Here is a 19,667-nt window from a genome sequence, read left to right on the forward strand (position 1 = left end):
CAGGTATTAATAAAATACATGTAATCTACAGATGGCGAATAAATCTGAAAAAATGTTAAGATCCAGATAACTGTCATAGTTTAAAATATTTATTTTTCATCCTCCTACGTAAGTCAAAATTTGGGTATTTCAGATTTCTTTGTGTGTTATAAACACAATTTATCTATGGAATTTTGAAAATCTTATAAGCAACTAATTATGGAGTATGCTGTAGGTAAATGGATCACTTCAACCCTGCATGTCYRTTTAAGAAAATCTTTTAAACATACACCGCTTTTCATTCCCTCCGCTAATATTGATCCCAGGCTCAATCTTTAAATGTTGGTTGTAAAGGTTTTCCAGTTTACTTAACAACCCTCAGGTACAGACATGGATCGAACACTGGGAATATGAGCTAAGTGATTGGTAGAGAGAAAGCAAACAGGCTAATTTAAAATATCGGTTGTGTAAGACCAGAGGGTATGAATCATTTTAATCACAAGCGGATAACATCCAGTGACTCCCCAACGGCCTTGACACATCTAAGCTAAGATTATCAATATAGCTTCTGTCAGCACATATATGGCCTGGGGCAGACCTAGCCTACGTACAGTGTGGTCGTTTTTCCACTAAAGTAAGTTATTTCCAATGGTGTGACACTGAGATTATGTCACTTAGCAGCTCTCACATCAACACATTTATGGTGGCCTTTAGGTAGATAGACTACAGCAGACATGTAAATAGTAATTAGGACTTTCGAGGATAACTGAACACTTGACCTCAGTGAATCATCAGACGGATCAGGATCTTCCTATTCTGGGACTGGATTAAAATTGCCACACCAGACTCTTTGTTTTCATCTCATCTTCTCATGTTTTAGTAATGCATTAATTAATTTCACTAAGCCACCTTTGTYCTWAAAYCTGKTGAGTGTGAAACGAGTAGCTTCTCTACAAATGGATACTTGAGACCAACTACACTAAATTCTACTTTTTGCAYCATTTTGTGGCTTTTATGAAATTCTACTACAAATTAAATTTGAATTCAAATTTTTTTTTATTGAACYCAAAGGGAAATTAAATGTTGTTGTAACTTATAYAAATTAAGTTATGCTTAAGTATGTGGTTTCACAATTTATTTGTTGCAATTTGTTTTGAGTGATCAGGTTAAATGCAACAAATTGTTAAGTTAAAAAAAGTTGATAAAAACCAACTTGTTTGAAAAGTGCGATAACGTATCAACAAGGACAAATTAGCTAATTATTCTCTATAATTCTTATTGAAATAGTGTAGGATAGTGTAGACGTGTAGCGTTATTGCTGTAAAAGAGAGGCCAAGTTTGTCAACCGTGGTTTCCAGTCATTGCTGTTAAAAAACAAAAGTATTTACTTTAAATATATTTTAAACTAAATATAGTATAGGATATATTCCTGGAACCTATTTTAAGGATGTAGAGCCCACAAGGCTTACAGACAACGCTAAGATGTTTCTTTGTTTAGTGTGATTGAGAAGGATATCCCTTCATGATTGCATGAACTAATTGATTTTGACAGGTCTTCATTTCTAATCCTTTACCATGTGACCCATAGCAGTCTGTGTCTCATCCTCACTTTCAGGAGGGATCTGCCACAACAACGAGGTTAATAACTGTACCGCTTGCATGCACCTTATTGCTTTTTTAAATTTTTGATTACTTTCATTTTTCTGATTAACAAAAAGCTACAGAAACCATTTTGTAGATGTGAACTGGAATTTATAGATTTTGATTTCTAGATAGAAGGCAGCAAAGCAGCTACAAATCTTAAACTGGTTATTTGTAATGTGAGAAACAATTTGAGTTTCGGGGGAGTTGCAGAAAACCTTCCCATCATGGGTCAGCGCCTGAGTGAAGACAACGACCCCGACAAGGAAATTGATGTGGCAGAGCTGCAGGAATGGTACAAGAAATTTGTCGTGGAGTGCCCAAGTGGAACACTATTCATGCACGAGTTCAAGAGTTTTTTTGGCGTCACCGACAACAAGGAGGCCGCAGATTACATCGAGAACATGTTTCGAGCCTTTGACAAGAACGGCGTAAGTACATTGGGCCTCGATTCTGATATTATTTGCTCTAAAAATAAYGTTAAAATGTTATGCACATTTATATGGTTATGTGGTAATTTGTGTGGTTGTATGACACTGCATGTGTTTAACAGCAATTCAAGTGTAGCTGAAAAGCTCAAACAAACTCAAAAGTGGGTCGCACTTTAATTGTTACTCTGTATTCTTTAATTTTTTTCTTTTCTTTTTTTTTTTTAAGATATTGTCACCTTAAATGTCTCCAGACATTCTGAATAAATGTATCTTGTTTTACATTTTGCATAGCACCAATGTTGCCTCTTTAGGATTTCATCTAATTATTTTTTTAACATTTGAACTCTCTGATTTCACAGGACAACACCATAGATTTTCTGGAATACGTAGCAGCTTTAAACTTAGTTCTTCGAGGCAAATTGGAACATAAACTTAAATGGACATTCAAAATGTACGACAAAGATGGGAGTGGATGCATCGACAAAACAGAACTTCTTGAAATAGTGGAGGTAATATTTCCATTAAATTACTTTCACATGTGCAGTARTGTTCATCTGCTGGAGATTTCAATGTTTGCTTAAAAATAGATGTGCAAGAAATCATGGTGACATCCTTTCCTGTCACTTACAGTCTATTTATCGGCTAAAGAAAGCCTGCCACGGGGAGCTGGACGAAGAATGTAATCTGCTTACCCCAGACCAAGTGGTTGACCGGATATTTGAGCTGGTCGACGAAAATGGAGATGGTGAGAGTTTGTGTTTTTGGTGTCATTTACACAAATATAAGGCTGCACTTGTGTTCATTGTTACTGGATCAAAAAATGGAAAACCTATATTTTGCTGTCACACAGGTGAGCTCTCGCTGGATGAGTTTATCGATGGAGCACGCAGGGACAAGTGGGTGATGAAGATGCTGCAGATGGACGTGAACCCYGGTGACTGGATCAATGAGCGAAGACGCAGTGCTAACTTCTAAGACTGGAAATCACATTGACCTATTATGTGACCATGTTGATTTTGTACATACATGTRTATAAAACGGCATTTTGGCATAAAAAAAAATTATGCACATAACCTAGACGCATCCATTGCTTTTGAAGGGATTATGTGTTTATAGCAGTTGCACAATCTGTGAAGCATTGGWGCAAATRAAGAACTGTGTAAATAATCGCTACCTATTTTATTATAGGTTTGTTTTACAGCCATAAAGCAGTAACTGTGTGTTYTATTGATTGTGTCATGAATTAAGCATAAAAGTTGTTCAATAAAAAAAAGTTGARAGTTGGCTTGTTGACTTGGGAAGTTATTTATTTTACATGACCTTCAGTAAAATATTGTGATTTTGTTTTGATAAAGGCAAAACAACTGGGCTGACAAACAGAAATGTTGCTAGAAGAAAAAAAAAGTCAGTGCGAGTGAACWGGCAAATGCCCCAGCAAGAAGTGAGGATGTAAGAAGTCTGTGTTCTGATTCATCTCGCTGAAAAATAGAAACCCAGACCTCTYAGTAAATTTGGGACCAAGTTACCTTGTGGTTTAGGCACAAGGTAAATTGATGCTTTTTGGTAGAAGTATACGTCTTTCCATGGAGTTCTTCAGCTTCTAGCAGGTGGAAACTGAAAACTCAGAGGATGCTTCCAGGTATTGTTGCAGGTCCTTTGTGGTCAGTGGAAGAATTTTGACCACATGCCTCCCCAGGAAGATTTCTTGTTCTTTCTGCTACATCCAGGTAGGCACTGTTATGTTGCTTTAAGTCTAAATTTGMAAACTATGCTGTATTTCTAACTTGTATGGCAAGTTATCTTGCGTATTCATATTTCTAACATGCAATGAAACATTACCGGCAACATTCCAGGTATTCATCTCAAGCACCTGGTGCAACTAATTAAGTCTTTGATTAGTTGTGTGAGGTGTGCCTGATGTGGGTGTATAGTGCTTATTGCAATATTTGAACAATTAAAAAWTTCCCAATAATCTTTATTTGCTGTGGGAGAACGGGGGATACTTTTAGGCACAATTATATGTTAGTATTACTCTTAATGAACCCTCTCCAGTCACAAAATATAAGGCTGAGATTGAAAGCATACTCCGCCGTCACGGCGGCGCCGCTTTCTGCGCTGGTATTTAAATGGTGCGAATCATTTCTCTTTTTCAAAAACTCGTTTTTTCCTCTCGCGAGAGTCTAGATTGTGTTTTGTTTCTCCGCTTTGGTCCTGCTGTAGGGCTAAGTATAAGCTAATTGTGTGTGTAGTTTTTAAACTCCGAACTGCTTTAAAGGTTTTGCTACTTAAACGAGACACTTTAAGACTTGGAAGAAAACTACCAAACTAGTCTTTCGGTCGGAAGTACATGCATATAGTCCTCCGTAGCGTTGCGTGTTTACTTAAGCRGAGGTGTTCACGGGTTTTACTTCTGAATCCAGTCAACAAACAGGATCTAAACATAATGTATTCAGTGTCTTCTAAAAGCCGAACCCCATCATCCACTTATAAAACGCAGGTAATGATTAAAGTTGGACGATTTAGCAATCGTAAATGCGTCAGAGCACATTGTTTCAGTTKCTGTTATTTAACTCTTGTTTAATGCCGCCCCCTCGTGGCTAGCGTTCAGAAGACACCTGGACGTTGAAGTATGTCACCGGCGACCTGTTTTCCTGCCCACGGGACGAATCCTTGGCCCACTGCATCAGTGAGGACATCCGCATGGGGGCGGGGATAGCAGTGATGTTCAGGAAGAGGTTCGGCGAAGTGTCGACGTTAAAGGAGCAGAGTGAGTCAGACTAGTAATWAATAAGCCTTTATTTGGGGAAGAATTTCAGGAGAAAAAGTTTTATCCTTGTAAAGTTTATTCAAATGTCTGGTTCCAACATTAGGTACAAAATCATAATGTTTTGTATTTTTCTATGCATGTCCGAATAGAGAAGGTGCCAGGGCAGTGTGCTGTCCTGACAAGTGATCGTCGTTTCATCTATTATCTGGTAAACATACTGTGGTCAGTTATTATAATGAAAGTTGTTTTATTGTTCAATCTTGTAACTGCGTCTTTCCTATGATGTGTCTCAGATAACAAAGCAGAAAGCCAGCCAGAAACCCACATATGACAGCCTGAGAGGGAGTCTGGAAGACATGAAGTCTCATTGCTTACAGAATGGTGTCAAAAGGATATCAATACCTCGGTTTGTAGGAACTGCTGTGGAGAAATACYGTTCTTCTTTTTTTACTCAATAATTTCCCTTAATTCTTCTTCTTCAGTRGGAATGATTAAACATCATGTTTGTCTCGTGTCTCCCCCTCAGAATTGGGTGTGGCCTGGACCGACTGCAGTGGTCAAAGGTGTCACAGATCCTGGAGCAGGTCTTYAAAGAGACGGACATCACCATAACCGTGTACAGTCTGCCCAAGAAAGCAGAGACCACAGTAATGAAGGAAAATATGCGATGATTCACGGTCTTTATAATTATTATTGGCAGGGTTCACTGTATGCACTTTTTCTCCATTATTATTAGGAGTTTTTCTAGTGAAAAGGCAGTTATGTAATGATTATATTGCAAATAAAATGCATTTTTTAGCAAATCAGTTTCACTGCATAGGGGGCTCCCTCTTGTGTGAATTTAGGTTTTTATCACCAAATCAATATTTAACGGAGGTGTTTAACACACCACTGTACTGGCTTTAGAACACACACCTCCTGTAGGGCTTTTATGAAAGCATTTTGACATTCTAATGTTTAGAATGCATTTGATCCCAAAATAACTCAGTTTCTCGCTTATAACTACACAGCTTCTTTTATTCTATATGTCCTTCATCTATGATGCTTTTATAAYCTGCCTTGTTCCCCAGCTGTTAAGAATGAAACAATGGCTTACAGAATGTTTTCTTCAAAATATTGCAAATGAGTCATCTGAATATCCAAACAAACCCAAAATGTAACTTTTTTTTTTTCCGTTACATTAGATCAGAGGATTTTGCTCGACTACCCAGAGTAATTCATATTTACCTTTGATAAACACATGAAGGGATGGCTTCAGTCCTTTTGCTGTTGCATAAACGGCTCAGTAGTGAAGCGCRTCATCAATGACYTTGCTGCACATCAGTCAAAACACTTTCTAACTTTATTATAAAATTGTAACCCAGTTTGTAAGTAATGAAGATTTCTGCGCTTCAGAGCACCCAGAAATCTAACCGTTGCCTTCACATTTATATTCTAATAAATCTTTTAGCAGATCTAAAAGTGTTTTTAATTTTTTTTTTTTTTACATCTATGTTTTACTGTGAATTTACTATGAGACTGTATAGAGTTGTGTCTCCAGTTGTGTCCGGTAACAGCAGTCCAACATCATTAAGCACATCAAGCTCTATTTTTGTAGGAAATATATTTCTACATGGCAATTTATTTACTACGATTTGTAACAGGGAGATGTTGTGATGTAAATGGTGCTGATTCTGAGAACTGATGAATGATTTTTCCATTGTAGAGTTCAATCAGTGAGGTCATTCATCTTGTGAACCAGCAGGTGGCCCTAATCTAAGAAAGAAGGCGACCAGTGAACATGCTGGTTACACAGGATTCCCCTGAAAATTTGGATGAAATCGGTCAAAGAGGGGGTAACGTATAAAGAAGCACAGAYATTCTGGAGATGTGAATGCTACAAGTCAATGACATGAGGCAATCTKCATATTTYACTTAACTTTTTTTTTTTTTTTTTACTGATTTGAATAATAAACTTAACTTGATGCACTATATGATATGTAGAATCAATTGGAAAGTTTATATKATTGAATTGAAATGACTTTTTTGTWAATTGCCTTGATATGTGTTGTGAATTAGCAGTTTATAAATAAACTGAATTGAATTAMAAAAGGTTACAATTTGCCAAACTTACTGGAATGAAGAGAAATGACGCAATGAAAGCAAAATTGGTATTTTTGGGTCCTGCTGAAGAGGAAATATCCTTAGAAGTACCTGCTGTAACATGATATCAAACCCCTATCATGGCCTGCCGACCAAGATGCCAGTTGGCAGGAGGCTTCTTGGTTCCAAACCAATCAGATTTATATTATAGCGTGTTCAGTCCATTTCCTGGGTCTTTGTTTGGTAACATCTAAAATGAATTTCTGTGGCAAAACTAAGAAATGCAAGGAAATTGTAGAATTTATTCCAATTTGTTACAGATACCAGAGGATGGTGTCTTATTTCATCCTTTGAAATAATATGAAGGTAATTCTCAGAAACCGTGGTCTTGACCAAATAGTGAGCAAAGTTTATATACAAAGCGATTTTCAAAGACATAAAAGTCATAATATGCTGCACAACATTAATCACACATATAGAAAATATAAAAAGTAATAAAATCATGGTAAAAACATTGGAACAATAAGAGTTTTCAGGTCAATTTTAAAAATCTCCACAGAGTCAGCAAACTGTCTCAGTTTTGGTTTGCAGATGCAGGAAAGCTAAATCTCCAAGAATTTTGTAGTTTCACAATAAATGTTTTTGTCAAATGTATGCATAACTGTTGTATTTTACCTCCCTAACGTTCCTTTTGGACCACTGTTTGTGGCTTGATACCAAGTTAGATCCTTTTTTCACCCTTTACACTTAGATCTTTGGGATAGAACAGGGGATGTGAATAGTGACAGAGTGCAGCATCAGTGTYTTGCAATAAGTTTTGCATCGTCTATGAATCAATGGCAGGAAACTGAGTCTTCATTGTGGTACTTTTGCCTCTGGCTGAAACGAGTCAAGCTAGGTGAAAGAAAAGAMAGCCTCCCTGCCGAGGACGGCTTTGAAGCTCGTATTCCTCAGATAAAAGTGCTGCAGAAGACTCTCAACATAATACATGACACCTAACATTTTCTGTGCAACATAAAGAATAAACAAGAGAGCATATTCAGTTCAAAGCTTCTCCAGCTCTGCTGCAACAAGGAACAGGTCATCCCTGCCCACTATAATAACCGTACATYTAGTGTCCCCCTATAATTTCTGACTTGTATCAATACTACGTTTCAGGAAAATACATAAAAGCAACATTATTTCACCTTGAAGGTAATATAAGTTTAACTGTATTCAGATTTTTTGTGATTCTTCAGCTTTAACCCAAATTAAAGCAAGCTTATAACTATGTCCTTATAATCTACCTAGCTCAATTACCAATAGTCTGACTTGTTAAAGGAGTGTTGATTTCATCCATAAACAAATTTTGAGTCATGTATATTTTCTCCTTCACAAGAATATGCAATGACAGACTTTTATACAATATTATATGGTAAAAAAAATAAATAAAACATCTTCCACATTAAAAATGCACTACATGTCTTGCATTGGAACCTTTAGTCCAACTCATCAGATTTTCTTTTGCTATTCTCTCATCTGCCATGATGGTGTTGACTGAACAAGCTCATCAAATATAACTTGTGGTGTGCTCATWGTGGCCCGTGCAGATGGTCGAGGTATTGTATGGTCCATTATTGATCTGCTCGGGTATTGTGCTTAAGTGCAGCTGGGACACAATAGACCAGATGTGAGTGGTTTCAAAAAAAAAAAAAAGAGGAGGAGGAAGAAATCTGACACCACAAAATCAATCTCACACATTTGCTGAGCAGGAAATCTTTCAGTGCATCATGAAATAAAAGTGGGCTGAGGAGACATTTTATTTTATTTTATTTTATTTTAGGGCATGCTGTTTAAGGTACCAGCTGAGGACATGTACGGGGGTTTGTAATGATCAGGAACCTTAGCAGCGGCAGCAGAGAGGCGGTCTGAACCACCAGACCTCCCATTCTCCTTTGGGACGCTTTCAATAATTCATAAGGTGAATGCATTAACCACAGTGAGCTCTGTGGCTGGATGGCCCCTTTTTTTTTTGCCCCCCTCCTTCAAGTCAAAGACATCCTGGAAGGCTGTACTTCGGCATCACTGCAGCCATCCGTAGCTCTCCTCCTCCTCCTCTTCCTCCTTCCTCCTCCTCCCTTCCCATCCCCCCATTCCTGCCTGGATGTCAGACTCACACTGCAGCAGATCCACCTAGCTGCGCTGCAGTGAGCGCAGAGAAATCTCGCTTTCATCTGACCTGCTGTCACGCTGCTGCGACGGGCTGAACCAGCCAGTGCATCCAAACCCATCTCTCACCACACCTGAGACCCCTCCTCATCTTTGTTCCCCTGCCTGCCTGCTTGTCCCGCTGCAGCATATTAATCTGCCTCAAATGCTCCCCCCCCCACCCCCTCCATCACCACTGTCACACACCCCGTCCCTTGTCTTCCTCCTCCTACTCCCTCTTCCCTCTGTCCTCCATTCCCGTTGTATTCTTTGGTCGACGCGTATGAAATTGCCGAGCTCAGCATTCTTCTCCACAGGCACTTAGGAAGGAGAGAAGAAAAAAAAACAAAAAAACAAAAACGGGATGAGTTGGGCGGGAGGGTTTCTGCTGCACCACATTACTGGCTCTCTTCCAATTAAAAAAGAGAGCTTATGTTACTGAAAAGCCGTGTACCCAATCAGGAGGCAGCGCAGGGTAAAGATAGCTGGATAAAAGCGAGYGGGAGAGTGGGCAAGAGGAYGAAAAAAAGGAAAAGAAAAACTGCAGTGTGTGAGTGTGTGTAGTTTTCATCCCTCCCCCCCCCACTGAGCAAATCTTCATCAAATTGTGGTACTTCAGTGTTGGGGTGCATTTGCAGGGTTGTGAGGGTTTATGTGGCAGAGTTGTAAAGGTGTGTGTTCTGGGCTCTGTCAGATTTGCATTTGGTCTGAAACTGGAAGTACGAGAAAGTAAGAGGAGACTCATTCTTTTTCTCTCTATCTCAAAGTGTCTCGGAGTCTGCGGAGAAAGGGAACATCTCATTGTCAGGGGGAACATCCTGCACAGAAGGTAAGCTGCTGCTTTTGCTTCTTAACCTGCAGTCTATTCACTTTTAATGGGTCTGTAGTGGAGAGAAACAAATGGCTTTTAAAATAAATGTTGATCTTGATCTTCAGTGATTAGTAGACTTTACAAAATGAGACATTTCTACTGACCTTTTATCTATATTTTTATTTGTTTTCATTGCAAAGACTTGAAGTGGAGTGAGACAGTGAGGCAGAGGGAAAGGGGAGGGAGAAGCTCAGTGCGGGACTCCCTGATGCTCCTGGGCAAGTTTTCTGTGCACACGGTTCTCTTGTGCTGCAGTATCCTGTTATATCCCCTTGTGAAGCTGCCTCAGCATCCAGCAACCAGCATCCAGGCTGGGCTGCGCAAGGCAGCTTCCAGGTTTTGACAACATCGGCTTGGCTTGCCTTTTGTTTCGCACCCGGATCTTAAAACGAGCGAAGTTTCTCTGTGACATTTTGGATTCAGTTGGCCAGGAGGCTGCTGTAGCCCCTGTTAGTTTGGTGATGCGTGATCTCATCGCGGCTTCTCATGGGGCACTAACAGAAAACAGTGAGCTGGCTCAGGATTTGGTTGAGTCTGGTCACTAGTTTCTGTTCAGTTTGTCCAGTTAAGGGGAGGCGCTGCAGTCAGAGCTTGAAGCAAAAGTAGGTTACTTCATCGATCATTCAGCGCTTGCTGTGTGTAACATAAAGAATGAAAACAGAGCTACAAACATTGTAATATTAATAAACTTTCAGTCAGTAGTTGGAACACAGAAAATATCTTATATGGGAGAGCACGAAGGACTCAAATAACAGAAGTAAAGTTGACGTTTTTAGGAAATTTACTTCAGTCTTTTCTTTAAAATCTACAGCTGTTGTTCTCCACCTCATTCTCTTCTATTCTGACCTTCATTAACTACAAATGGAGAGCTTGATGCTGTCCAGCAGTGGGCAGTGTGTTACCTCTGCCCATGCACAGTGGCCTGCTGCAGAAAAAGGAGCAAATAATAGACTTGTGTTTTCCTGTAAGCACACTGCAAAGCCACATTAGAAGTAGTAAAAGGTACAGCATGTGCTAATTGTTGAACATATATATATATATTTTAAAACTTATCCTGCTCTTCTTAGGCATCTGGTCTTAGTTATACTGCAAAGCTGACCTGAATTTCTGATCCTTGTTGCAAGTTTTAAAAACATTTAAATTATTCAAGAAGATGGGAGAATGAAAGCAAATCCACTTCAGCACCATGGACAGCAGCTCCTCTTATCGCTGTTTAAACCCATTTAGTCTCACATCCAGCAGCATGTTTAATGCTGCCGAGAGCTTTGCGTGTCTTTTTCTGTTTTAGACAGAAAAACCCCCCCACTTTTTATTATTAATGTCATTTTTTCATAAAGTACCTCCAATGAGAACCAGTTTTCTTTTTCAGAAACAGCGTTTCACTGATTCAGCTCAAAACATGCTGTCCGTGCTGTACCTTCATTATCTCACTGTGCTCCATGTGGGAGTGCCTTCACTGTGGTTTTGTTCTCGCTTCTTTGTCGCTGCAAAGATCCAAATGGTTATGAGGCAAAACAGCAGCCCAGCAGAAACGGTAACATTAAGTCCAAAGATGAGAACAAGAACTACGCAAATTTGAGCCTCCAATACCGATTCAGCCAGTTTCTCTTTAAGGAAATATTCTTCTCTGCCGCTTAATCCTTCCAGATTATAATTGGAGGGCTGTCGATTATCTCTGTCAGTCAACGGCCAAGAGGCAGGATTCAAGCCGGACAGTTCACCTGTCCATCACAGAAACACACAGGTCAAACAACAGGATCTGAGGGTAATTGAGAAGTGGGCATTGATGCTTTCTGACTCTGAGAGGAAGCTGGAAAACTCACAGATAAACATGGAGAAAGTTCTCTAACTGGGAGCTAAACCACAGACCTTGTTGCAATAGCTGTTTAGACCCATTCAATAAATTAAAATATTTTTAAAGAGGTCATTTATTTCAGTAACTTAACTGTGAAACACCTTTCATGGCTTATTTACACCTAGACAGACAATTATCTTTGCTAGTTATGCTGATTTACCAATTATAGCTAATAAAAAAAACACTTAAGTATTATAACTTAAGTAAAAAGAGTACTGTACAGTAAAACCAGTCTTTAAATTGCATTTAGAAACATATACAACTAATCATAACAGAAAATGCAATTAGGTACCACCCATTTCTGGTAAAAGTATTGTTGTTGTGAGCACAAACCAGGTTGTGCTTAGTATGTTGAGTTCACAGATTGAAAAATGATTACATTTTTCAGTGTCTGGGTCACCAGTCATAGCTGATTGTCAGTTTAACTCTCAGATTTCAGTCACCAGTGGCTTTTTCTCTGTAAAGCACATTTATTAAAAAAAAATCTATATATATACTGAAATGTAGAAGGTGCTCAGAGACCTCAGTGAATTGTTACAGCTGTCATTAACCAAATCATTTAAAACATGTAATGTCCTCAGATCATATAAGTCTGACGCCAGCTGTGAAACAAAGCTTTGTTTCATGTCACGGTTGAGTGCAGTCTGGGTAGTGTCTCAGCAGGTCTCTGCTTGCATATGGTGAAACTCGTGATGATTAGAAACACAAGTTCTGTAATGGCAAATGGAATCGGGACCCCTCACTGTTACATGAATTAGCCAGTACCTGTCATTTCACACGAACATAAAGTACAAGGTGTGGACACGATTTAACATTTTTTCATCAGATGGAGTGACTAGTTTTGAAGAGAAAGAGTATTAAGGAGGAATTTACGAAAGTTTAATGATTCATTCTCTCAACCAATTCAGTTAAGCCGTCGAATGTGTGAATGATCAAATTATTCACGATAACTTTGTATTTGGAGGAAGAGAACAGCTGCGAGGTTTATCATTGCTCATCCTTTGAGCRCGACATCCTCTGTCCCAGCATGTGTAGTACAGGGATTCAACGTGTCCCAGTAAATGATGGCCTGGGCAAAAACAGCAGAGCATCATTGGCCGTTACTACAGCTGGTAGCCATTCAAAAGTTCTTGATGTGGTTAGAAGAAAAGAAAATCTGCCAATGATGTTGTTAAGGTGGTTAAAAAAAAAAAAGAACATTTACGCCTTCATAAACACAATGAGTAAAAATACATGACACACGATAATAGAGGAATATGTTGGGATTTGCACATAAGGACACACCTGAAAAGACAGAACCTTTAACATATTAAATTCAATGCATGGAAAGAGATAAACTTCAGTCATTTAGAGTAGACAGCATCCATTGCATAAAGGTTTTTGGTGTGAAATTCATATGCTCTGAACAAATGGCTTTTTGATTTAAAGGAACTCAGTGTTTCAGCAGTTTTGCGGTTTTCTTGAAGTTTGCTCCAGATGTAGTCCAGCTTGTGTTGTGTAAATGCTTTTGTTCAGCAGGTGAAGGAAAAATGGTTTGAGTTGATTAGAATATAGATGGAGAGAATACTGAGTGATACCTTAAGAAAACCTGTTGAGGGCTACAAAAGACTTGAGATCTTCCTTTTGGGGCAACAACCCTACAACTCAGAGTTACGATATAATAGCTTGGATCAAAGAATATTCATATGTTACAAAGCCGCATTCAAAGTCCAAACCTAAATCTGACTTCTAATCATATTGAAAATTGCAGTCTATAGATGCTTTCTAGCAAATTAGACTGAGTCTGAGCTGCAAAGAAGAACGGCAACAATTCCTGATGAAGTGGCATTAGATGGAAACATTATCTAAACAAATGACATTGTTAATACTTCACTATTCAAAGCCCAACACTTTTCTAGCTCAATTGGGTTTGTTGAGACTTGAACTAACTCATCAAATAAATTATTTTGTAAATTTATGATTTTATTTCCCATTCACGCTTCAAGCCTAAAAAAATAGCATGATCACATTAAATGTAGAACTAATTTGAAATGCTAAGCAGCCAATCAGGGATCTAACTCACTAAGAAATATGCTGACGGAATCTGACAGAACCAATGATGCGTTACGCAATGAAGGAACCGAAGAGGCAGACTTTCACTGAGACTCCAGATGTTGCAGTCTATTAATGGCTTCTTGTAAAGACACTCATAGGAAATTAAGGGTTGTGGCCTTAATCTTGCATTTTTCCAAGTTTGGTTAAGTGTGGACATTTAGCTTTTCTCCACCCTTTCAAAAATAACTTGCTTTATAGATACACATGTCACAGGACATGCACAAAAGCATGGGGCAGTTTACTTCAAGAATGCATTAAGGACATGGACTGCAGTTTATCTACAGAGAATGGAGGAAAATAGACACCAGAAAAGGACAAGAGCCCTGTAAAGGAAGAGAAAAGACGACGGAAGTCAAATTATTTAGGCATGAGCCAGAAAGGGTTACAGAAGATTGAGAGACTGTCACAGGCAGAGCAGGGATGGAAGAGAGTGGGTGTGCATAGCAGAGCTATGAGCACTGCAGCACATTGCAGTGCCCAGCCCCCGCTGTGTTCTCTGCTCACCATCCGGCACCATGCGCTGAAAAGACCCCTGCAGCAGCAGAGCTGTTCCGCACACAGGGCTGCCTGCCGATGAACAGAAACAGGACAAAAAGCCTCTGACCCTCCGTTGTGCAGTCTGGACATCGGTTGGTGGACAAGTGATCGGTGGAAACAGAGTTGAAGGCGAGCAACCGATCGTCACCTGCAAAGTCATGTAAAAGAAAGGGAGCAAGTCACGTTGATGCTCCCCCTGGATTATTTAAGTGAATTGCACATTTACTTTCCCAAATGCCTGCTGAATGATCCCGTCTTCCCTGGCCACATTTTCCCAGATTAGGAACATCTGCCTTTCTGCTTGGATTTTGTCAGAGAGTAACACCTTCGCAAACACTGGTGAGCAATTCTCTATAAACCAACAGAGAGGCAAGTATCAAGATGTCCTAAATGACAGAAAAGAGCAACTTATAGCTTCTATCTGATTAGGTCTCCAAGTTACTTCCAAGTTAGCAACTGTAGTGTAGTGTGGTAGTAATATGAGCTTTTATTTAACCAGATAAAGAACCCACTGAGACCAAGGCCTGGCCAAGAGGTCAACAGTATACACTTCAGAAACACAAAGCATTTAGAATAAAACAACAAATTTACAGGTAAAGTGCAATTTGCTATAAACAATAATTTTCAAAAAGCAGTACGGTCATGGACATTAAGCTAAAGTGCAGTAGCTGAAAAATAATAACATAAAGAACAATAAAACATTGGTTAAAAGGTGCAATTGTTCCCTCTGACATCCTGGCACTATTTTGTGAATTCTTTTCTGTCTTTTACATAAGAAAGAACTAAAAGTTTTGAATGAGACAAGTTAAGACGATTAAAGTATCGTATAGTATAGTAAGCACTAATGCCTCCCACTATGTGGTCCCACACTTAAGTTCTGTTGGATTCATTAAACAGCTTTCAGGGCAGGCGAGTAATACCAGAGCAAGCACAGGCACATGCATGTGAACACATGCAAGCAGATGTGAAATGAGTCGACATCACGTGAGAAGCCCAAAGGAAACGAAGGAGAAGCTTCTTTCTGCATCCATTAGCAGTAGCTGTGCTTCCGCCCACTGCTTGCCTGGGGGGCTGCTTGGCCAAAGCGTGAGAGCTTCCCCCTCATTTTGTGTTTGTAAATTCTTCCATTTCCCTCCGGTTTGCTGATACGGCTGATTCAGGTTTGCGGAGCGTGTACTCGCTCTGCTTCCTGTGACATGGTCTGATGGAGTGGCTGAATCAATTACACCTTAACAGACAGGTGTTAAGTGTGTTTACCTCGGCACTTAAGCCATGTTTGGTTCTGATTTGCAAATAAGTCAGCGGCAGGCTTTCAAACTGATACGACACAAAAAATATATGCTGCGTGGTGGATCACACTACAGCTGGCACAACTTGTATTCTTGTGAAATAAATGCAATGTTCAAGGGAGGTGAATTCTAATTTAAAATGTTATTTTGTATTTAGTCTGGTAGATTACAATAATTATTTTCATGCACTGCACATAAGAATGACCGAAATCCAGAAATATGAAGTACAAATACATGAAAATACAATGAAATAGTTATAATGTAGCTTAGAATGCAACTTAAAGAGCGATGAGATCACATTAGGATCGCTGATCTTGGACATCAGTGTTTAACCTAGTGACCACAACAAAATAATGATAAAATCTCCAGCAAAAAAAAAAAAAAAAAAGTTCATAAATTCTAAATTAAAATGTTGATTTATCCAATGAAGAGAAGGTCTTCGAAAATGTTAGCTAAAGCAGTAGCTTGGAAACATTGCAAACTAGCACCCTATGTTAGGATTTAAAAGCTCTCCATGGTGAGCCACTTTGCCATAATTTACCACAGTGTTAAATATGAAACACAGAAATTCTGCCACCATATTTTGTAATTTCTGCTCTCGTTCTGGCCAACATTGTTACTCCAAATGTTCTTATTTTCATCCGGCATAAGCCCTTTCAATAAAGGTGTCACTAGAATAGCTGACTTTACATTTGTGAGCTATGTAATTGTGCAAGTCTCACTTTTCTCCACATAAGTGCTTCACTCTAGGTTTACTGGCATGAATTTAACTACTACAGAAATGTATCCATCAAAATGGTTCTTCTGTCCAACCACTCAAACCCCATAAGTGCATCTATATTTAATTTCCCCACATTCTATTGCTAGCTACAAAAAGCCAATTCAAGCTGGTGCTACACATTTTTTTTTTCAGAACGAAGGTGTCTATGAGTGTGTAAATTATATTTACCCTTTAAACTTTAAAATTTGATCCAGTCAAGTCCATAGTAAGACATACTATTTTAATAAACTCAAATGTTGCTTCTTATTATGAAGAATAGAGAAATAAAGTAAATACTATTCTGTGGTCTGTGTGAGTTACAGAGACAGAGGGAGTGGGAGGAAGCTGGAGAGTATTGTGGTGTGGGTGAGCTGCAGCAGGGACTCAGAGTGCTGCATTGAGCTGCATAATTAATGTTAAGAGGGTGGAGCTAAAGGCGGAGATAACTTGCTATGAAGACAGAGCTGCTACAACACCAAAAGAAGAAGAGTAGCTCTGTCATAAAATATGAAGCAGCGCTCCAGCAGCCAGACAGAGATCAGTATGAGCCTGAATTTTTGAAGCAAAACAACAAAAGAGCTCAGACTCTTTTGGTCCGGTTCCATGCCCCCATCCCATCTGCTGCCCCAGCCCTCGAAGCCAATCTTTCTCCTCGGATCTGCTTACCTCAGCCAAATGTCTCAGTGTTGGCTGCGCTGTTCTGTTAATCATCCAATTTGTATCGAAGCACCTTCCTATATGACACATCTTCTATATTTCCCATCTGATCTGTCTGAATTGGACCTCAGAGAGGGAGGGGGCAGTTGTTTTAATCTGTTGGATGGCGTTATATTTAGCCAGCTTCTCAAAGATTCTCAGCATCGGTTTTCTTTTAATACTCTGTGTGTGCTTCTGTTTGATAAAGATGGAATGTGAGTCAGTGGAACTGGCTTTTGAATGAGCGTTAACGTCCACAGAGGTGCATATTGAATGCATTCAGGCATTAATGTGAATACTCATAATCCTCTATGCTGCTGTCAGAGCTCACAAACTCGTTTAGCCTCTCTGTCTCCAAGGCCATGTTTCTTGTTTGCTGACCGCATCATTATCGCACTCCTCCGCTTGCACCTCTGTCACGGCACCTCACTGTCACAGAAGCTGCTCTGAGTTGTTCTCTGCAGCAGTGCTCCATGCCTCTTTCCTCCCCGCATTACAGTAAACAAAGGGTAAAGAATCTCAACTTGCGTAGCACTTTTCCAAAACCTGTGTTATTTTTTTTTTCCTACCAGAGCCACTTTCATCCAGCTGCACTCACAAACAAATACACATTTACACACCAGTATGCAGATTGGCAAGCAACTTGGGGCACATAACCAGCTGGTGGATGATGCTTGAAATGAACTCGGCTTTAACTCTGTAATTGCAAGATGACTGCTCTTTCTAGTGAGCCCTATCTGCCTGTGTCTTTGGAAGAGATGTCGCCTGTCTGTTTAAAGAACTTCAATGTCTTCTTTTTACCATGTTTCTTATGAAGCAATGTAGTTGTAGTGTGAGAAAAAATATTGTTAAAGTTACTACAAATGCTCATACAAACGCTCCTGAGTCAAAAACCTGTCCAATTTTTTATTTTTTTGCCAATTCTTCTTCTGCAAAACAGTTAAAACTCAGTGAGACAAACATCAATTTTTAAATGAAGTCTTACCAGCACCTCTGTAGAAAAGCATCCAAACAGATTGGTCACAACTAATAGTTGATCTGTAAATGGTTTCTCCGACCTGAGCTGCAGATCTCTGCAACTCCTCCAGGGTTACCATGGGGATTTGAGCTACGTCATTGTTTAATCTTCTTGCCCAGTTTGTCATTGTACTTTGACAGTCATAGTTGAAGTTCAAAGGTTTGAAGCTGTGTCATATTCTTCCTATTTTCAGATAGATCAGTTTTCCCTATTGAAAGACCCAAAATATTCATTCATTCATAGAAAAACAAAACTTTAATGTAGACATTTCTTATCCTTTGAAATGCCTGATTTGGAGAGAAAATGTATTTTTTTTTTCTCTTTGCCTTTCCAGGGGCTTTTGCAGTGGCAGAGCAGTGTTACCATTTCTTACTGTTGCCTAGAGAAAATGTGCCCACCTGACATGTGGACCACCGATAGCGAAGCAAATATCAGAAGAAAACCTTTAGGAAAAAAAAGTGTTTTTCCTTCTTTGAGATAAACCAAAGGTTTTCACTTCGTTTGACAGTGTCATCCAGTAAAATAGTCTGAAATCCATTTAACTGCAGGCAGCGTGGGTGAATTTTAAAATCTTATTGATTCAAGTAACCTGAAAGCTTCTGTGACCTATGGCTTTAAGTTTCTGCACAGATCAGGTGTACAACAAGTAGCTTTTCATTTGACAAACACATTAGCATTCAGAGAGAAATAAGATGAGAGGACCAAACAGGCAAGAAAATGTTTTCAAAGTGAGAGTAGGTGTGTAGAATAAAAGACTTTGTACTTGGAGATGTTTGAGGTGAGGGACATTGCAAAAACGAATCACAGCTTTTCTTTGATAGGAAGACGATGAAAAGAGGTGGAGAAAAAAGGGTACAAAGAAAAGACTTCAATTTTGCACAATTTGAAAAGTTTCACAGTTCAAAGTACATTGTGTTGTTGGTCATTGGCACAACCTTGAATCAAAAAAGAAAAGATTGGATAATCTGTTTTCAGCCCAGTTTCATCAATAAAAGAACCCATAAAAACATCTGATATTAAATTTAGAATTCAACAAAGGTAAGGTACTTGGAAAAAGTTGAACCTGTGGATCAGATCCAAGGCCAAAACAAAATTTGACCAAAGGCCCATCTCACATGTATCATGAAACGCCTTCATGATACTTAGCAACCCCAGTCAAGCCCAGCCCCACTCAGAACAACCCAAGTGGATCTACGTCCATTTTATTTTAAGAAGATTAGCATGTTTCGTCAGCTTGTTTGTACAATGACTGCTGGAAAAGACATGTGTTTTGATGTAGACTTGCATTCAGAAACTACTTGTTGCATCCTTTCTGGCTGTGCAGGAGGCTTCTTCTGCTTCTGGGTCTGACTCAGGTTCAAAGATGTGCGGCTSTACAAATGTGCATCTGTTAGCTGCCATTTTCATGTGTATTTTAGATTCAATAGAAGATTGAAGCCAAAAGAAACAAAGGGCATTTT

General features: G+C 39.2%; 3 protein-coding genes across 9 annotated transcripts in view; all 3 read left to right on the plus strand.

Moving 5' to 3' along the window:
* Positions 1–1,578: 1,578 nt before the first annotated feature.
* On the plus strand, positions 1,579–3,336 carry guca1b (guanylate cyclase activator 1B). Its single transcript, XM_008414238.2, has 4 exons — positions 1,579–2,051; positions 2,411–2,560; positions 2,682–2,796; positions 2,902–3,336. Exons 1-4 carry the CDS (start codon positions 1,848–1,850, stop codon positions 3,024–3,026), a joined length of 594 nt encoding a protein of 197 aa, XP_008412460.1. The 5' UTR covers positions 1,579–1,847; the 3' UTR covers positions 3,027–3,336.
* Positions 3,337–4,198: 862 nt separating this feature from the next.
* Positions 4,199–6,762, plus strand: oard1 (O-acyl-ADP-ribose deacylase 1). Its single transcript, XM_008414237.2, has 5 exons — positions 4,199–4,548; positions 4,653–4,818; positions 4,968–5,026; positions 5,112–5,224; positions 5,345–6,762. Exons 1-5 carry the CDS (start codon positions 4,399–4,401, stop codon positions 5,487–5,489), a joined length of 633 nt encoding a protein of 210 aa, XP_008412459.1. The 5' UTR covers positions 4,199–4,398; the 3' UTR covers positions 5,490–6,762.
* A 2,598-nt stretch (positions 6,763–9,360) lies between these two features.
* LOC103467654 (synaptotagmin-2-like) overlaps positions 9,361–19,667 on the plus strand; it is a 71,620-nt gene continuing 61,313 nt past the window's right edge. For 4 of the 7 annotated variants that reach the window (XM_017305741.1, XM_008414233.2, XM_008414236.2 and 1 more), the window contains exons 1-2: positions 9,644–9,758; positions 9,855–9,916. The gene's annotated coding sequence lies outside the window, so the exon portion shown is untranslated. The other 3 variants (XM_017305742.1, XM_017305739.1, XM_017305740.1) reach the window with 2 other exon arrangements.

This window comes from Poecilia reticulata, linkage group LG7 (assembly GCF_000633615.1).
Source record: "Poecilia reticulata strain Guanapo linkage group LG7, Guppy_female_1.0+MT, whole genome shotgun sequence".
Taxonomy (NCBI): Eukaryota; Metazoa; Chordata; class Actinopteri; order Cyprinodontiformes; family Poeciliidae; genus Poecilia; species Poecilia reticulata.